The 18,148-nt window shown below is 40.1% G+C and overlaps 1 protein-coding gene across 2 annotated transcripts in view; it reads left to right on the forward strand.

The window, feature by feature from the left end:
* LOC118230858 (MAM domain-containing glycosylphosphatidylinositol anchor protein 2-like) overlaps positions 1-17,903 on the forward strand; it is a 137,436-nt gene extending 119,533 nt beyond the window's left edge. The window contains exons 13-17 of one of the 2 annotated variants that reach the window (XM_035424269.1): positions 2,127-2,282; positions 5,215-5,373; positions 15,023-15,153; positions 16,642-16,741; positions 17,099-17,903. In XM_035424269.1, coding sequence (XP_035280160.1) covers positions 2,127-2,282; positions 5,215-5,373; positions 15,023-15,153; positions 16,642-16,741; positions 17,099-17,187 — 635 coding nt within the window. In that variant the 3' untranslated portion in view covers positions 17,188-17,903. The remainder of the gene's footprint in view (positions 1-2,126; positions 2,283-5,214; positions 5,374-15,022; positions 15,154-16,641; positions 16,742-17,098) is intronic. The other variant, XM_035424270.1, reaches the window with a different exon arrangement.
* The last annotated feature ends 245 nt before the right edge of the window (positions 17,904-18,148 follow it).

Below are 18,148 nucleotides of genomic sequence, written 5' to 3' on the forward strand. Positions count from 1 at the left end.
TTCCTCAGTTTTTTATCTCTTGTTATTTCTCAGCCTCATAATGACTTCCTTGAATTTCATGGGCAAAACTCCTCATGTTGGTCCTCATGTTGACGAAAAGCCAACAGACTCCAAAGGCAATCAGACTCAAAAGCCTAGAATCAAGACTAGATACTGAAAGCGCTCTTGCAGTATACCTGCACTAAGTGAACACCCCTTGACTAATTTAGAAACACATTTTAAACCATTTGTCCCAATCACTATGGTGCCCTGAAATGGAGGGTTATGTATTAAAAAGTGCTGTAATTTCTACATGGTGAAACCATAATGTATAAAAATACTCTTTAATAAAAGCTGAGAGTGTGCACTTTAACCACATATGAATCGTTTTATTACAATTCTGAAATTGTGAAGTATAGGGCCAAATCAAGAAAAACATGTCTTTGTCCCAAACATTACAGAGCTCACTATATATATATATATATATATATATATATACACTTTTGTTCTCAAAACATGATACATTTAACATTTATACACTGTAAGTTGTTAATGGCATTAAGATTGTGTCCTATGTGTGTTCATTATTGAGAATCTGAAGGATATTGACCAAGAGGTAAGGATGCATGGAGTGAACTGAGAGCAAACTAGGAGTGTGTCTTGCCATGGTTATAATACGGACATGGAAGTGAGTGAGCATGAAAGGGGAAGCAGCAATCTGCAGACGTGCAGGTGGTTTCTGACACCTGAGCTCCATGCAGATTCCATTTCTGTAAAGCGACAGTTCTCTGTAAAAAAGCGGGATACACATAAAATTAATTTGATTTGAAATAGCTTCTAACTGCTTATTTAACCCTTTTGTTCTCTATACTTGTTAGCACCAGTGAAACTGTCAGCCTGGGTCAAATATAACCAGGACATTATTGGGATTTTAAAGCAATACAGAAAAATTATGCAGAAATTCTCAATATATATTGTCTTTATCTCAATTCCAAATGATATAAACAATATATATTGTTAATGGTTTGCATTAACCTCTGCTTGATCATATACAGTCTAACAAGGAACGTATCGTATCATTAGATACAGATGTGCTTTATATAACAAGACATATACTATAATGAGGACGTGGGGACATAACACATGCTCATCTGTGAATAATTTAAATTATACACGGTTGTCATGTAGTGGGTTATTGATATTTATACAAATGTTTAACAGTAAATTGAAAGAAAAAAAACAAATTTACGCTGTTTTAGTCGCTGGTTATAAAGTACATCATTCCACTTTTACTAAGCATTTAAAATTGGTCAATTTGACCCAAACTGAACACAAGGGTTAACAAATGAATAAGCCATTGTGTTGATGAACGTATTAAAATGCGTTTTGTTCATAGAAAAGTGGCACTGTTTTCCTTTAAAAACCTTCAAAAACAATGGATGACCCTGGCTCACAGCCAGCCACTGAGACCCCAGTGCCTTTTGGGTATAAATGAGCTGCAGAAGGTCAGAAAACGACAGGAAAGTCCAAGGCCATGAAGCGCTTTGTAGGCTATTCTGACTTTGATTAGTAGCCAACAGAGATCATTTCTAATAGCGTTTTTGTGACTTCAGAGTCTGGAATGGGTCCTAGGCCTGACTGCATAATTCTACTCCATTTGCAGCTCATGTAGGGCTTTGGATATGACACCACAGATCAGCAGAGACCACCTCTGCTGGTCACACAGGTGTGAATGAGCTTCTTACTATAGGACACGAGTGCAAGAAGAAGAAGTTCTTATGCTTTTTTCTGTGGAAAAAATGACACATTGATGATATTCACTCTGTTGGTAGTAAGGAAGAGTTGAAAAACCAGCTATTGACATTAAGGGAATTGTAAGTACAATGACTTCAATGTGGCAGTGTGATAACAATTTCAGTATTCTTTGGAACCAGAGTGCCCAAGTTCTGATGCTATCTACTTCTTAAATGCATCTTAGGTCTTATGTGTCTTAGGCTAGGATGAGGTGTAACTACTGTACATCCTTACGGTATTATGTAAAGGGAGCGATGGACTGCAAGTGATGTATTATCTCCCAGGCAGGGAGGGTTTCAGTCCTTTGAAGCACCAGTCCCCTGTAACACACTGACCTGTACCTGTGCTTGCAGGAGAGTTCCACTGCAGTTTTGAGGAGGAGCCCATCTGCATGTTCACCCAGGAGAAGACCGATGACTTTGACTGGACCCGACACAGCGCCGCTACCCGCGACACCAAGTACACCCCCAACACAGGGCCCAGCAGCGACCGCAGCGGCTCTAAGCAGGGCGAGTTCCTTCCCCATTGCAGGGGAAACCACACTGGTCATTTCCTCTTCCTCAACGCTGGGTTTTTGGTTACAAGCTTGTTTTAATGCTTTGTCTCTTTTTCCCTCCTTTCTCTTGAATGTCTTTTTTTTCTCTAGCACTTGTTCTCCAGCTCTCTCCCATGTTTTCCTTAACCTTTCTCATTTTCTGATTTAGCCTCACTCTCTACATTGTTCTCTCCCCTTCATTCTTTTGCTCTTTTCTGTTTCCCATGTTCTGCTTTGTTCTCTGAAACTTTATTCCCTTCTTTCTCCTACTGTTCCTGTCTTTCTTTTTTACCTCTTTCTCTCTCCCGCTCACTACTGTGCTCTCCCTCTCTGTCAGGTGTAACAGATGTAGACTTCTGTAGACAGTGATTGTGTTAATACAGGATTCTGCTTTTTTACACAGAAAACGGGCCAAAACACAAGAAAAAATATGTACTGCATTCTATAATTTCAGATATTCCAAGGACTTTTTTAAAGATTACAATGGGCGAGGACCCAGACTTGAACCACAATTAAATAATTGCTCCTGTTTCTTTGAGCTAGTCTACTTTCGGTTTCTGACATTTCTGTTGTTTCTCTTTCAGCCGTTGGTAGCATTCTGAGATTCAAAAAGAAGTTCATTTAAATGAAAAGTCAAAAATGAGATGTGCTAGCTAGCTTGCTCGACACAAGTAAATTAAATCAGAAATTGCTCCTCGGGTTTCTTAATATGGTTAGCCTGTATGGTAAAAATTTGTTTTCCCAAAATATTATTTGTAGTTTATTTCATCCTACTAATTCCACTATTTCATCCTGCTTTTGTTACGTGTCATAATAAATTTATGAATGAAATTGTTGTTATTGTTAGTTGGAATATTATTGCAAAAATAGTTAATTAGTATGAAATGCAGATTTTGAAATGTCCCGTGTTTTAAAGACGCAGCATTCCATGGGCTAGTGCAACCACTGCATTGTACCTGCCTCTAGTTCTTTTCACCAGAAAAATGTTATCTATCACCGTGGAGCCTATTTGTAAGTCGATATGATGTCACATGCAGACAGTGAAGAACTGGTCCTGCTGGGCTGTGCAGTTGAGCGCATGTGCCCTTCAGTGTAATGAGAAAGGCTGCAGATAGGCAAAGGACTCCAGACCTGACCTTGGTGCCTCCTCCGTGAATGTCACCGGTTGCTGCACCATTTTCCGCTGCACCATCTAGCTCAGCTGGGTGCATATGCTTTGGTCAGGAGCGGGCAGCGGCCATATTGTAATCATACGTACGTGTTAAATCTGAACATGAAGTTCACGTGCTCTGAGTATGTGCTCACTATATGAGCTGTTACAAGCATCTTTTACCAATGGCCATTATTTGAAAACTGGATAGCGGCGTCATTGGAGGAGTGAGCTTGCTGCTGTAGGCACTGGCCTGACATTTATATTACCACGGGGACATGTTCTCCTGTTCATTAAGAAAAGCCTGGAGCAACTGAGTGTGGTTGCTGCTACTGCAGGCCACTCAAGCAGTTTCCTGAGGGAGCAGAGAGAAGAGGGAGAAGGGGATTGTCAAAGGGAAGGAGAGAGATGGAGAGCAGGGGAGAGAAAAGGGAAAGAGAGAGAGAGGATGATTGAGAGAGTGTGAAGGAGAGAGGCAGAGAGAGAAGCCAAGATAATGGTCTGCAAATCTTGTGGGTTTGTCCCTGAATTGAAATTTCCGAAAGATTCAGGGAGTTAATTGGTGGCTCTCCAAGGAGACTAAAGGGCCTAAGTGATTACACCATGTCTTTTTAAAAGCACAAAATATTGATGGATGCTGTAAATAATGGACGGAGCCAGGAGCCCAAATTACATTGTTCAACACTTCATCACTGCTCATTGTTTGGTTTGCAGTTGTCTGGCATTGGCCTATGTGGTAAATAATTGTGACAATATAGAATACCATTTGTTTGATAAGATTTGTTTCTCAAATTCTTTGCAGAGGCTGAATGTCATGGTATTAAGCTCTTTCGGGATTGTCAGGTGGTTGTTTGTTGAGTTTCCAATTTGTTTTAACTTGGAGCTTTTTTTTTTTTCTTCGACAACATTCCTGAGGGTGGACTGGGTTCACTGAATTTAGTTCATGCCTAGCCTCTGTTTGGTTTCACAAATGTCATCAGAAGAAATGCAGTGAATTGTCTTTTTTCCTCACAACTATGCATTGGTGCTAACTTTCCAACTTATCACACGCTAAGGTATTTCGGCTGCCGCTGGGAAGTCACTGATGTGAGAGAAGCCAAGACTTGTCACTCCGGATAAGAGTGCCTGCCAAATAAATACAGAATAAATCATTAAAACTAGTTGGGGGCTGTGCCAGTGCTGGCTGTGCCTGGGAGCCCTGTGTGGTGAAGCATAACTGAGAACATCGCCTAAGGAAAAAGACTTAGAGTTTCAGTTGACAGGATAACCCCAGCCTCTTTGATCACCAGGGAGCCGTCAGGTCATTCAGGCATCAGGATGCAGCCTGTGATGTCACTCCAGCTGCACAGTCCTCCACTGCAGTAGCTGCCATGGTGTAGCTGGTTGCTTGCCAAGGTCAACAGACTCCATACATATTAAGAGGAGTCATAGCATCTCACATTGCAGCAATGGGATGGCCCCACAGTGACTGGAAGTTGAACAAGCAAATGTGTGTATTACCGTGGTTATTGACTGTTTGTAAATTTACATAACAAAAACCTGCACCCACACTGGCTCTTTGTGGATAAAAATGTACTCAGAGATCACAATGTGAACTGATCAGTGAGTGGGAGGGAGGTCTGTCCTTCCTAGGTGAAAGGTGTCTAATGTCCATCCCACACTTGTTCTATCAGTAAAGTTGAAGAGCATAGATAGAGGTGGCACCTCTATTCATGGCACCGAGAATGAGACTTGCTGTGTTATCCCCCTATTGCAGGCTACTACATGTACATCGAGACTTCCAGGCCCCGTGTGGAGGGGGACCAGGCACGACTGCTGACCCCCATTTTCAATGTGGCCCCCAAAAATCCATACGGCCCGGCGGGCCATGCCTACTGCTTCAGCTTCTACTACCACATGTACGGGAAGCATATTGGTGAGTTAACTGCGATCCGACAGTCCAGGCAGCATCAGCATACCGTTCAGATGCAAGACACGCACACAGAATCAGGTGTAGAATGGTTCACAGCTTTCCAGTTCTGCAGCTCCCTGGAATGTCACCGGTTATATGCTGTTCATAGAGCAAAAAAGTCAATGGTAGTCCAGTGCTCTGGAGAATAGGGAAGCTTTTAACTATTCCTACGCCTATTTTATGAAAAATCGGCACGATCTACAAGGCTCAAGGATTGCTAACTGCATCTTTTCTTCTTGATAATTTAAGAGTAGCACCTTTGTGAAGTCATTCAGTTACAAGGAACAAAAATAACCTTTTGAATTACTGGTTGCAATTTTGATCTCTGTGGTCATGTTGTTTCCATTGATGTTGCCCTGTGCCTTTTTTCATAATTAAAGCTCTAAAATCCATTATACATATTGGTTCTGGTGTTGCAGTGATGGATTATTATTGTGTATTCTGAATTAGGACAAAAAACTACTACCTCCATCTCCTTCCACTCTTACAACAAATGATTTTGCATCAAAATTACTGATATCTGTAGCACTATGCCAACACATTCATTAAATATTACTGCTTCTACTAATCTCCCTTGCATTTTTGGCAATCTTCAGCACTGATGTTTTGAAGCTCCTAACTACCAAACGTCCAGCAGCTCACCTTCTTGATGCTACATGTATCTCTACTCTTTTGCAGTCCTCCTCTCCTCTACTTCTGTCATTCTACTCTGTGTTCAACTCCTCACTGAACATAGGTTGTGTCCCCCAGTGATTTCCAACAAGCTCCAAAACCACGCAAACTCAAAAATCTAATTTTAGACCAATCTACAGTCCAAAACTCAACTGGTATTCCTCCTCCCTTTCCTCTCTAAAGCACTTGGATAGGTTGTATCTAGGCAGATTGTAGATAATCTAACCCAGTTTTCCTTGACCTTAATCAGTCAAATTTAGCCAAAACCGAGCTGAATTACCTATCAGGTACATCCTACCAGTCTTAGATTTGTCATTCTCCCTTATTTACACAATGGTGTCTGCATTTATGAATACTGAAATGCTTGGTTTATTTCTGGATTGCAATCTTTCTCTGTGAATATTGTAACAGCTGCTATTTTGGACCTGCTAATTTCTTCTCCGCTACATCTGCATGCCCTTTCTGTCCTTACTACATATTCTACCCAGCTAATTATTCAAGACAATGCGCTGTCCCAACTGGACTACTGCAACTCTGTACTTGTTGGCCTCCCTGCAGGCCCGTCCAGCTCATTCAAAAGGCTGCTGGTCATATCATCTACAATCAACCAAAATGCATGCATGTCACGCCTCTTCTCCCACTGTCTACCAGTGGAGGCCCAAGTAAAATACAAACCTGTAGTTCTGGCCTGTGGGGCAGCAAGAGGAACAGCACCCTTGTACCTGCAATCTATTATCACTACTGCTTGGTCACTTCTCTCCACATCCCTTGGCTGACTTAAAGAGGCCCTCCTCTCAATCACATCTTCTCTCTATCCCGGCCCCCCAGTAGTGTAAAGTACAATCAGAACAGCAAGATCACTGTCCATCTTCTGCCACAGACTGAAAACACTTTTTAACCCCTTTGCGTAGATGCCAAATCTAGCCAATCCTCTCCCATTTAGGGGGTGGTCGATTTAAGGCTTTATAACTCCAGATGTTAACATCACAGAGACTTGGAAATTGGCTTAAATGAAGCAAGATACTTTTATTATTTAACATATATTAGTTTATATTCATAATGTAGGTAGGAAAGTGCCACAAGTGAAAATATCTTGGCAAAAATGCAAAAATGAAGTTGTTCTCCTTCAGTTCTTCTTCATAAACTCCTTGAACACAAGTGAGCAAAATCTGAGGGTGGTATGCGGAACTACTAAAGATCTATGAAGCAAAAAGTAACCATTATACCCTAGTGTACCTTAGTGTTCCCAGATCTGTCCAAAATTGTGTATTGTAAATTGTATATTGCTTTAAATCGTAACATAATCATATATTTCACTTCAAATCAATTGTTTTGACTCACTTCATCATTGCATAATTTCCAAGTAGGAATTACTTTTTTTTAAGATCAGTATCGGGGTCTAAGATACCTAGGGGACAAAAAGCCTGTCCAAAACCTCTCCAAAAATGAACATCAGCTTTTTGTCTATTATAAAGCATATACATTTGCCTTGTTAAGATGACACACGGATATCACATTTAAAAAATAATAATAATGTTAAACACTGTGGTACACATACCTAAATATGTAATCATTCTCTTTTGTATATTTTTCTTTACAGTATGTAATCATTTTGTTGCATGGGGATTATGAAGTACAAAAAATGGCAAAATAAACAAATATATAACACAGTAAATGAATGAATAAATAAATAAATATAAATGCAGTAAATGAATGTATGTACACAGAAATAAATAAATAGGTACAATCTGTACAGAAATAAATATATGCAAAAATAAATGAATCAGAAATAAATATGAAAATAATATATATATATATATAAATGAATGAATCAAGAAATAAATAAATATGGAAATAAATGCAGAAATACCCAGATTTTATCTATTAATTAATGTATTTCTGTATGCATTCATTTATTTTTCTTGCATTTATATTTATTTATGCATTCATTGAGTCATATTTTGTTTATTCATTTATAATTTTGGTCCTCCATAGGGGATGGGATGACGTTTGTTATTATTTATGATTACTCAAACAGAAATTTTACATTCATCTAGCACATATCAGCACATCAGTAAATGAGTATTTTCTTTACAGTAAACCAGTGCATCAAACATAAAACATGAAACCTATGAATGCTTACACTATATTATGTGAAATGCCCACATTAGAAAATAACACAAACCTCTTGAAAGACACTCAATTCCATTGTGAGTGGTATGAATTCTAACAAAGCAGGCCACTACAAGCCACAATGCTAACACTGCCCAGGGTAACCTAACAATGCCCCTGTATTAGGCATATTTGTTAGCAACCAATACAAATATGCTAAGCATTATTAGCAAAGGCTAACTGTTGCCTATTATGACTAATGTGAATATAACAATATCAAAAATATGACACAACTTAAATAATTGAAATGTTACAAGCAGTAATACGTACATCTTTGAATTTGGTGTATTGCTTTGCATTGTTGCCAAAATCAGTAAAATCTTCAGAAAACCAAAGAAAATAACAATTACACCTCAATGAGTGCTTGTATATTACTGTGTGTATAACACTGTATAAGAATGTATAACACTGTGCTGATGCAACCATTCATTTGGTTACACTTGGCTCTCAATAATTGTTATAAAGTTTCAAATGAGTCATGTAATGCACTGTTGGAAAGCTAAAGTTGGAAATGATAAAAGAATTATCAGCCAAACCAGAACAAACTTAAAAGAGTTACAGTGGTGTAAAAATCAAGTGGGGTTTTGCGCATGCCCAATGTAAATGCCTACCCCAATTTCTATTTGCTTGTTTATTTCTCAAATTGTTCAGGACAATAAATGATCACTTAATCTTGAAAGGGATATCTTTATGTGTAAAACCAATGGCAAGATTGTGTATTCCTTCCCTATTTAGTTGCGGATATTGATAGTAGAATGACATGGTATAATTACACAAAGAATCTTTATTTATTTTGCTATTCAGTGAGTGGCATTTTTAACCGCTGTATTGGCATACTGTACCTTTGGGCTATTGTTTGCTTTGCCTTGTTGCTATGATGGAGTATTAATTTTTGGTGGTGAAAGAATATATTTATGAACTCCCAGATAGACACTATTGTCCAATGTGTAGCTGCAGATTAGACTGAGCATGGTATACTTTTTAAATGGACAAACTACATGACAATGGTGGTACTTAGAAGCATTGTATTTGGCTTTGTTGTCGTAAATATAAAAATAAATACACGCATTGAGTTTGTCACATATAGGTGAACCTCAATCAGTAAAATAAATCAGTAAAATACATGGAAATCCTGTGGTTGTTTAAATGCGTCTATGACTTTTAGAATGTGTCTATGGCTGTTAAAATGCATGCATTGCTGTTAGAATATATATAAGGCTGCCCAAATCTCTCTGTAACTGCTAGAGTGTGCCTGTGAAGCAGGTTGTCTTCTGCTCAGGTTGATAGTAAAATTGAAAAATTATCGGCAACAGTATTCTTTCTCTGTAATGTTTATTAAGGAGAGCTTAAGAAGCCTGCATAAAACAGCAGGTAGAGCAATGATATTTTAATTTTCATTTCTGAAATGAAATGCACTTGCCTGGTAAATAGTTGAGAAATTCACCCGCCTTCCTGTGGATGACGAGCACGGCATCAGCCAATAACACGCTCCGTCAAGCCTGAGTCAATCAGATTCCTAGTGCGTAGTGCACACTAGGCGTTTCCCCATCCCATTACAACAACCCGTCCAGCCACGGAAATGGCATCTCCATAGAGACGCCCAGTACAGGAGATCTGGAGGGTGGGACTCCCACTGAGGGAGGCGGTTTCCTGCAAATAGGTTGTGGTCAAGTACACAGCAAGCACCTCATTAACAACGACTTCAAAGGTAATATTGGTGGAAAAATTAACACTTTCATTTACTTCTTTAGTCAAAGTTAATTACGAATGTTGATTAAATCCTGCTTTTTTTTCCCTCCAAATAATTTTAGAGAGTCTGACATTTTTTATTCAGGAAACAAACATGACCTCCAGATTTAGAATCACTGTCCTCCAAATCAAGCCTCGGACTCACACAATGCATTCTACCATGCTGCCAGGAGCTGTTTCATCCATAAGCACCCATAAGCTATGAATATAATTTACTTCTGATGTGAACTGCTGATAGCAGAAAACATTCTGTGCAAACGAACGATCGGAACCGTGTGCTTGAATTGTAAATTGCTTTACTATAGCTATTATAGCTACTATAGCTCATCTGCATAATGTCTTGAATCATTTGCGGTAAAGCAGCATGATGGCATAGACGTTTGGCATCTTTTTGATCTTTATATTAAAATGTTTGCTTTTGAAGGACATGTTTAGTTCTGTTTAGGTTTCTTGCATGGTTAATAATGCACATACTTTCACAGATTTGTTTTGGGGTTTTTTTTTTTTTTTTTTTTTTTTTGCTCTGCCATACATACTAGAAGTACACAAGATCAATCAGCACAGTTCTCTAGTTTTGGGCCCAGTGGACCTTGGTAGAACAATCCAAAAATGCAGATCAGATTTATGTTTTAGCAGACCGGATATAATTGACTCAATGTAGCATGCATCTGAAAAAAACACCTCCCTGTGTGATCACTGGCTGTATCCAGGTTGCCGTGACTACCATTGCTGTTAAATTGAATGGTCTCATGCAAATGAATATTCATGATTAGATCTTCCAGTCAAGTTTCTTCTTATCTGTGCCATTTTCCCTGTATCTCAGTGAAGTCAACCACCATTGTTTCCTGAGCATCGCTCCGTGCCACTGTATAATGGTACATACAGTATAGGTTCTGTGTCACGGTATATGTAAAGCATAGAGATGTGTGCATGGTTTCATGTTCAGGATGCAGAGAACTGAAATATTTCATGGAGAAGTGCTTCTGCCCTTAGCACATTAAGCAAATTTACTTTATTATTCATTTACTCAGCGGTCAAGCTTACTTATGGCCAGCAGATTATACATTTCTTTTTACATATTATTCATTTCCAGTTTGATATTTGCAGCAAGTCAGGTTAGATGCCTTGCTTAGGGATACATCAGCAGTGGCCAAAACTTGCAGCCTCTTATCATAAACCCAGGTCCTTGCAAATACACTATTTTTACCCTTTTTTGACCTGTAACCATGTGTGGGCATCAGCCTCTGCCAGTGACCTTTTCTTGTTCCATTCCAGCTAATTACATTCACTAATTACATCCTCATTTAGATGTGACTCTTGCTCCATCCTCATATCTTCAACTCTGTGATTATGGATGCAGCGATGCATAAAATGTTTATATCTGTTGTTCATTCCTAATTCATTCCAAAATGAAAATATGTAAATTTGGGGTTTACAACTGTATTATGCTAAATAGTTGCATGCCATTGATTTTGGCCCGTGTCCTGAACGGCTTAGATTGCAGTGCATCCAATTTATAGTATCTGAAAAGCAAAACAGTGACAGTGAACCATATAATTGCATGCAGCAGAATTTGTCAACCAGCACTAACTCATGACTCACTTCCTATTGTACATTCCTCACATGAAATGGTAGAAGGGATGTACCCAAGCACTGTTTTTATTCATTATAAACAAATTGCATTCTGACCCTAAACTGCTTCTGTGAGGTTCAGCATCTATACCTTGTTGGAAATGAACCACTGTAAGCATGTAAACCGTCTGTGATACAGTAAGGAAACCTCTCGTCAGATCCTAAATCTGGCAACTGTGGCCATGAGTCCTATGTGTATCCATTTGATTTAGACAGAGACCAAAGCAGTCAGATCGAAGGAAGTAAGATGCACCTTGGCACAGTAATTACACATATCTTTGTGTGTGTGTGTGTGTGTGTGTGTGTGTGTTTGCGTGTGTGCGTGCGTCCGTGTGTGTCAATTTTTGCTTGAATTATAAGCCCACTCCTGAAGCTTTGTTTATCAGATGCACTTACACACTGATTTCTGTGCAAAGCGTATTTGAAAGGTCATGCTGTGTGCTACAGATGTGTTTTATGCATTTACAGTAAAGGTGAGAGAGATGTCATGCCCCTGCTGTGCCTTAAATAGAATGAAAGCCAAAGCAAACCTGTGGAGATTGACTGTTTTGAGTGTTTTGAAATAGCAGAGAACCATTATATGTCCACACAGCGTAGAAAAAGATATATATTTTTTTTTTTAAACTAGTGCTCTTTATGGAGAAAAAGAATAGCACAAAAAGCATAAATGATGACTCACCCATGCTGCCTAAACCAAAAACTGTTTATTCCACATTCAAGGTGCAGGTGCTCTTGCATCAAGTGCTCTTCAATCAATGAAAAGTTATTTTTTTTGTTGAAAAAGTCAAACGAAGATTCGATTGTTACCACAAGTCACTTTCATATACATTTGTAAAAAAGCACAATTAATGAGACACCACTGTGAAAAATACACACAAACACCACATCCCATGTTTCAAGGTAAAACAGCATGACTTCATGTTGCTAGGGGATATGTGATTTCATCGTGCTTCCCTTTGCAGTCATGTGATCATGGCATGCACAAAAGTATTCCTACACCACCACCCAATCCTAGCTCCATTGCACAGCTTGCATCTGATTCTGGAAAATGTACTTTGCTGTTTTCTCCACGTGCCTGCTTCAACTACGTCCCAGCTATTGGAGAATAGGAGTGAATCTTGTAAGCCAAAATTAGATCTTCTGGTGTGCCTTGCTCTCCTTAAGCAGGGCTGCTGTTGCTCTTTTTTTTCTTTTTTTTGATGAGATAATTCACTCCGCTTTCCACCTTGTGTCCACCTTTGCCAGCAAAGCATTTATGAGTGTAATTTGTCAGCCTGTGGCAAAAGAGGTAGCCTTTCAAAATGTCCCCTCTGACTGTGTGGGTAGTCGGATGAACAAAGCTAATGACAGAATGGAGCCCTTTGGAAAAAAAATAAAAAATACTTTCCCCCCCCTTTTTAACACATATGCTTTAATGCGCCGCGACAGGGCATGTTTTTATGTTTTTCAGAGACAAGAGGGTGGTTAATGATTGGCGTGTTGTTTTTGTTTGGATTTGTTGTGAACTAAGCTGTTCGGGTCTGAGGGTGATTTGGGGCCAGAAAATATTGTGGAGAATGTGTGTGCTGCCCAAATAATTATTACTTCGAGTGACAGCTATGAGCATCCATACCCCTAAGGCATTTTATCGTGTTTTGGAAATACACGAGCTACACGGCAAATGTTTTCTCGCTCAGTGGTCAGGAGGGGAGGAACCACCTGCCTTTGTGGAAAAGGAAGATACCCGGTCATGTTTCTCAGGAGGGCAATGCCGCAACAGCCAGCTTGTCATGCCTGCTTGCTGTGACAAGAGTTTGAGATTTTATCACCAGGGACTACAAACCTAAGCCTTCCTTCCTTGTAAATATAGTTCATGGTTAAACGCTGTTGTCCCAAAGCGGATAGCATTACAAGAGAGTCAACTCCCTTGGAATGGAAGTCACAATGCATGTCTCTATCCACACAACTCTGCGTGGAAAAACACTTTTTCAACAGACTTGGCTTTCAGTGACAATTTCGTTTCTCTCCAATTTTACTGTTTTTAAACCCAGAAAAAATGCCAACATAATGTTTACAATGGTCTGCAGAGCTATATTTAATTCCTGCTTTCATTCCTGCTGCAAACAGCTTGGTGATGGGTGCAAAAAGCTTCTGCACATACTGCATGTTGTGTAATTAGGCCTGGCAGCAAAGCATAATGGTTAGGGAAGTGGGCTTGCATCTCAGAGTATGTAGGTTCAGTTTACAGGTAGACCACTGCTATTGTACCATTGCGCTTTGGTACAAATTTATGTCCTTAATATGAATCTCTTCAATAAATATCCAGCTGTATCAATTACTTGTATGTAAAGAATATAAGCAGTGTGTGAGTGAATGGTGTGTGTGCCCTGCGATAGATTTGGCAGCCTGTCCAGGGTGTAGTCCTGCCTCTCGCCCAATGCACGCTGTGATAGGCTCCAGCACCCCCCACGAACCTGCCCAGGATAAGTGGGTATAGATAATGGACATATGGGTGGAAAGAATGTAAGCTGTTTAAGTCACTCTGGATGAGAGCTTCTGCAAAGTACCTTACATTAAGAAATGTGAATGTAAAATGAGTCTGGCAAAGAATACAGGAGTTGGAGACATCACCTTACATGGTCCATGATGGAAGGGGCCATTAAAAGCAAATGGGAATTTTCAAAAGACTGTAGTCTTTTTCCCTCTATGTCTTTCGCTGTCTTGGTGTTGGACTCAAATACAATTGTAACTTTTTGAATTATGTTGTTACTTTCTGCATTTATTTTAAGTTGCAATTAGAACATTAGGGAAATTAGTTTTTAACTGGCTTGTGTATTCAATCTCGACCAATTGACCAATCAGAAACAAGTATTTAGCTAAGGTCTGGTATAACTATCTGTGGTTGAATTTATGTGGAAATTGAGGTCTACTGACAGTTTCCACAGTGCACGGCAGGTCCTTCATCTTGGCTTTTAAATAATGCAAGCTCAAGAGTAGTTGGAATAGCATTCATCTGGTTTTGCCAAAGATCATTTTAAATCGACTATGCACTACACTTTCTATAGAACAAGGCTAAGTGCTCTATTATTATGTCCAAATAACATGTATATGTGTATAGAGATCTTTGTCTATAAGTGTAACGCGGTTTTCTCCAGTCATTCATCAGTCCGTTACATGTTGGTATTTCAGAATTTCTGCCATCTTTATACTGTTCATGAAGTGATCCCTTTTTTACGAGTCAGTTATAAGGAATTGTTGTGGCAGGGCATTGTGACATTGTGGAAACAACGTGTCCAAAGTCAATTACAAAGATGCTCATAAAACTGCATCTTTCCTATGTGAGAATCCTGTTATTGTTGGTTGTGCGCGGTTGTGTTGTCGTACATCTGAAATTGTTCTTCCCTTGCAGGTACGCTGAACACATTTTTACGACAGAAAGGCCAGACCTCATCTGAGAGCCCTGTGTGGTCACTAAGCGGTAATCAAGGAGACCGTTGGCGACAGGCCAAAGTTGGCATCCACCCGACGGCCTCCTTCCAGGTCAGTGGAAGTACTCTTTCATCGGATGGCACCAGCAGTGGCCGCTGAGCTGTAAACTTGAACCTGGCTGTAGACTGCTGGCGGTCCTATTTCTCAGTCAACGTGCATGTGCATGTAAGGGTCACATATTAGGAGATGATAGCTTTCTAGGTGACTTAATTTGATGTTATAGCGTCTCCTTCAATTATCTTCAGTATAAAAAAATAACAAATGTAAAACAAATATTGGGTTTTATGTTTATTCATGTTTCATGTTTTATGTGTGCTTAAGATAGCTTTAACTGCACAAAGATGAATGTAGACAGAATTGACTTTCTCCTGATGCCAGAAACAAAACTATCCCTAAGATACCAAACTTGTAGCCCATAAGAATAATGCAGTAACCCAGAGATACTATGTTTAAGGCCCCCAAACAATGGTGCAGTAACCCGGTAATACCTAAATTTATTCACATAAGAATACTGCAGTAGCCCAGAGATGTATTATATTTACTATATATAAGGCCCATGTACAGTAATACAGTACCCTAATGATGCCAAACATAAAACCCAGAACAATAATGCAGTAGCCCAGAGATCCTACAAATCTGTTAGCTTCCTTCACTTGAAATGACCATTTTGTTCACCCTTAAAACCACAGGGCTGTAGCTTTGCCTGGAATTTATGGGTTAACGATGCATGTGAACTCTTAAGGCCAATGCCTGAGAGGACCTGTGTGGCGATCTTTTGTAAGATCCTCACTCAAGTGTATCGATTGTATTTTATACAGGTTCTGCTGAGTGAAGCAATAGCTGAACCCTCTTTTCCCTGGTGGGGTGGTATGGGGGTGGAGAGGGCCTTAATGCGCATGAAACAAATAATACTGTACCCAGTGTCTCATTATCCGTTCACTTATCCCCATCAATATACAGTCAGACACTTTGACCTTTTAGTATCCAAGCTTATGGTGTTGTTCGTTTTCATTCAGTGAACAGAACAAACCATTCGGTCAGTCATGGTCTATCATTTTGCAAACTGCCACCTTCAATTTGTCCTCAAAAATGAGCTTCTACTTATTTTTGGATTCTTATACTTTTTTTCGGTGAAATTTAGCGATTGGCAGATAAATGAAGGGCCAAGATGAAAATGCACATGCACTGACAAACTGATTAAGAGTAAGCTTCAGTGAGCTAAATAAGTAAATAAGTTTACATTACCGCCTAAAGCCTGAACAATAGTATGGTTCATGTTATTAGTCATCATGTTTGTTGTTAGCTGTGCAAATCAGACCTGTTACTGTGACCTGCAACAGGAAGGAGTATGTTGTAAAAACCCACCTCAGACCTACCCCCACCTCCCTTTGCCTATTATAACCTACTAAAATGCAATAGATATACCACTTTGATTGCTACTGTATCAGACTTGCAATCTGGTGCCAGGTGACTACATTTGCTGTGGTGAATATTTTCTCATGATAACTATAATACCTGTTTATTTTCTTGTTTGTACAGATGGTGTTTGAAGGTATTCGTGGCCCAGGGATTGAGGGGGACATAGCCATTGATGATGTGACCCTTGAGGAAGGGGAATGTAGAGACCCTCCACCCAATAGTAAGCATCTCACTGAGGTTGCCATGACATTGCCATATAAATTAGGGGCAACAGCGGGTCTTCATATTTTGCCTGGACATTTTATTATGGTTGTTTTAGCATTTTGTTTAATTATTCTTAATATGTTTGTTTCATATTTGTCTATTTATCAAGCATTTCAGTATGCATGTTGCTATATTCATTTTTTCTGAATTGTATTGATCTATTTACATCGTTAAGAACTGTTATTAAAACATATTTTTATTTAGATATAGGTAAAAGATTAGCTGAGATGTGCTGGCTGCACTTTCCTCTTCTGTGAACATTTTTCTAGCTTCGGTTCTTGATTCTTGCCTCTTCATCTCTGTCCACCTCCAGATCTGAGGTCCTTGGCTCCTCCCACAGCAGACCATATATGGCGGCTATGCGTCACCTTGCCTCTGGCCCTCTTCAGCCAGCGGAGGTGACCTCCCGTCAGCAGGGGCAATGGAACGGTCAACCAGGCACCAGGAGCAAGGGGTGGCGGGGCGCCCTCAAACCTTCAACATGTAATTACCAAAGATTCCTGCCGTGAAAACACTGAGAAGGACACAGGACCTTTGAGTGAAAGATAAATGTGAAGATCTGCATATCTTTGTTTTGCTTTGGGGATAGGATCGGATGGGGTACAGCAAGTCTGAGTCTCGATTTGGAAAACAACAGAGAAACATCTGGAGCTATTTGACCTATTTAAAGCACATGGATCTATATATTTTTGCCTTTATAGACTGTGCTTTTCAGTTATTGTTTAAAAAAAGAGGGGGAAAACCAGATAAAACCGGAACCCTTTGCAAAACAGAGTAACGTTGAGAAGTGGCAGCAATTACAATCCAGACCCCACCCCGGCCTCCCCCCTCCCCCCCAACCAGCCCCTCACACGTACCTGCCCAAAGTCATTATTATAAACAACCGAGCTTCTCTGCCCAGTATTCACAAAACCCGAGCTTTACATTCACCCTTATTTTCTTGTGCATGGCCGCACCGCTGCCCTTTCCCACATCGCCCCTCGTACAGAGCACACTGACATTTCATTTAAACTCTACAAGAAAGGATAAACGGCAAAACGTCCTGTCTTTCCACGCGAGCCGCTGCCCGTTGTCTCGGCACCTGGCGTGCCCGGATCGCCACGGCGATCTGCTGGAAGGTGGCTCGCACGTCGTGGGGGGCGGGGGGGGGGGGGGGGTCGGGGGTGGGGGGGGGGCGGGTGGTGAGGCGCTTGTTCCCATTCTGCGTTTGAACTCGCAGAGACCAGCCCAGCTGACGAAGAGTGGAAACACCTATCTGCCATAGAACCAAGTGCCTTCAGGTCAACACCAACTGTGAGCCGGAGTCGATGCACAGCACGCTGGGCCATATTTCTGATGCCACCGGCGGACTGTTTCGTACCCG

Source organism: Anguilla anguilla, chromosome 6 (assembly GCF_013347855.1).
Source record: "Anguilla anguilla isolate fAngAng1 chromosome 6, fAngAng1.pri, whole genome shotgun sequence".
NCBI classification, from domain to species: domain Eukaryota; kingdom Metazoa; phylum Chordata; class Actinopteri; order Anguilliformes; family Anguillidae; genus Anguilla; species Anguilla anguilla.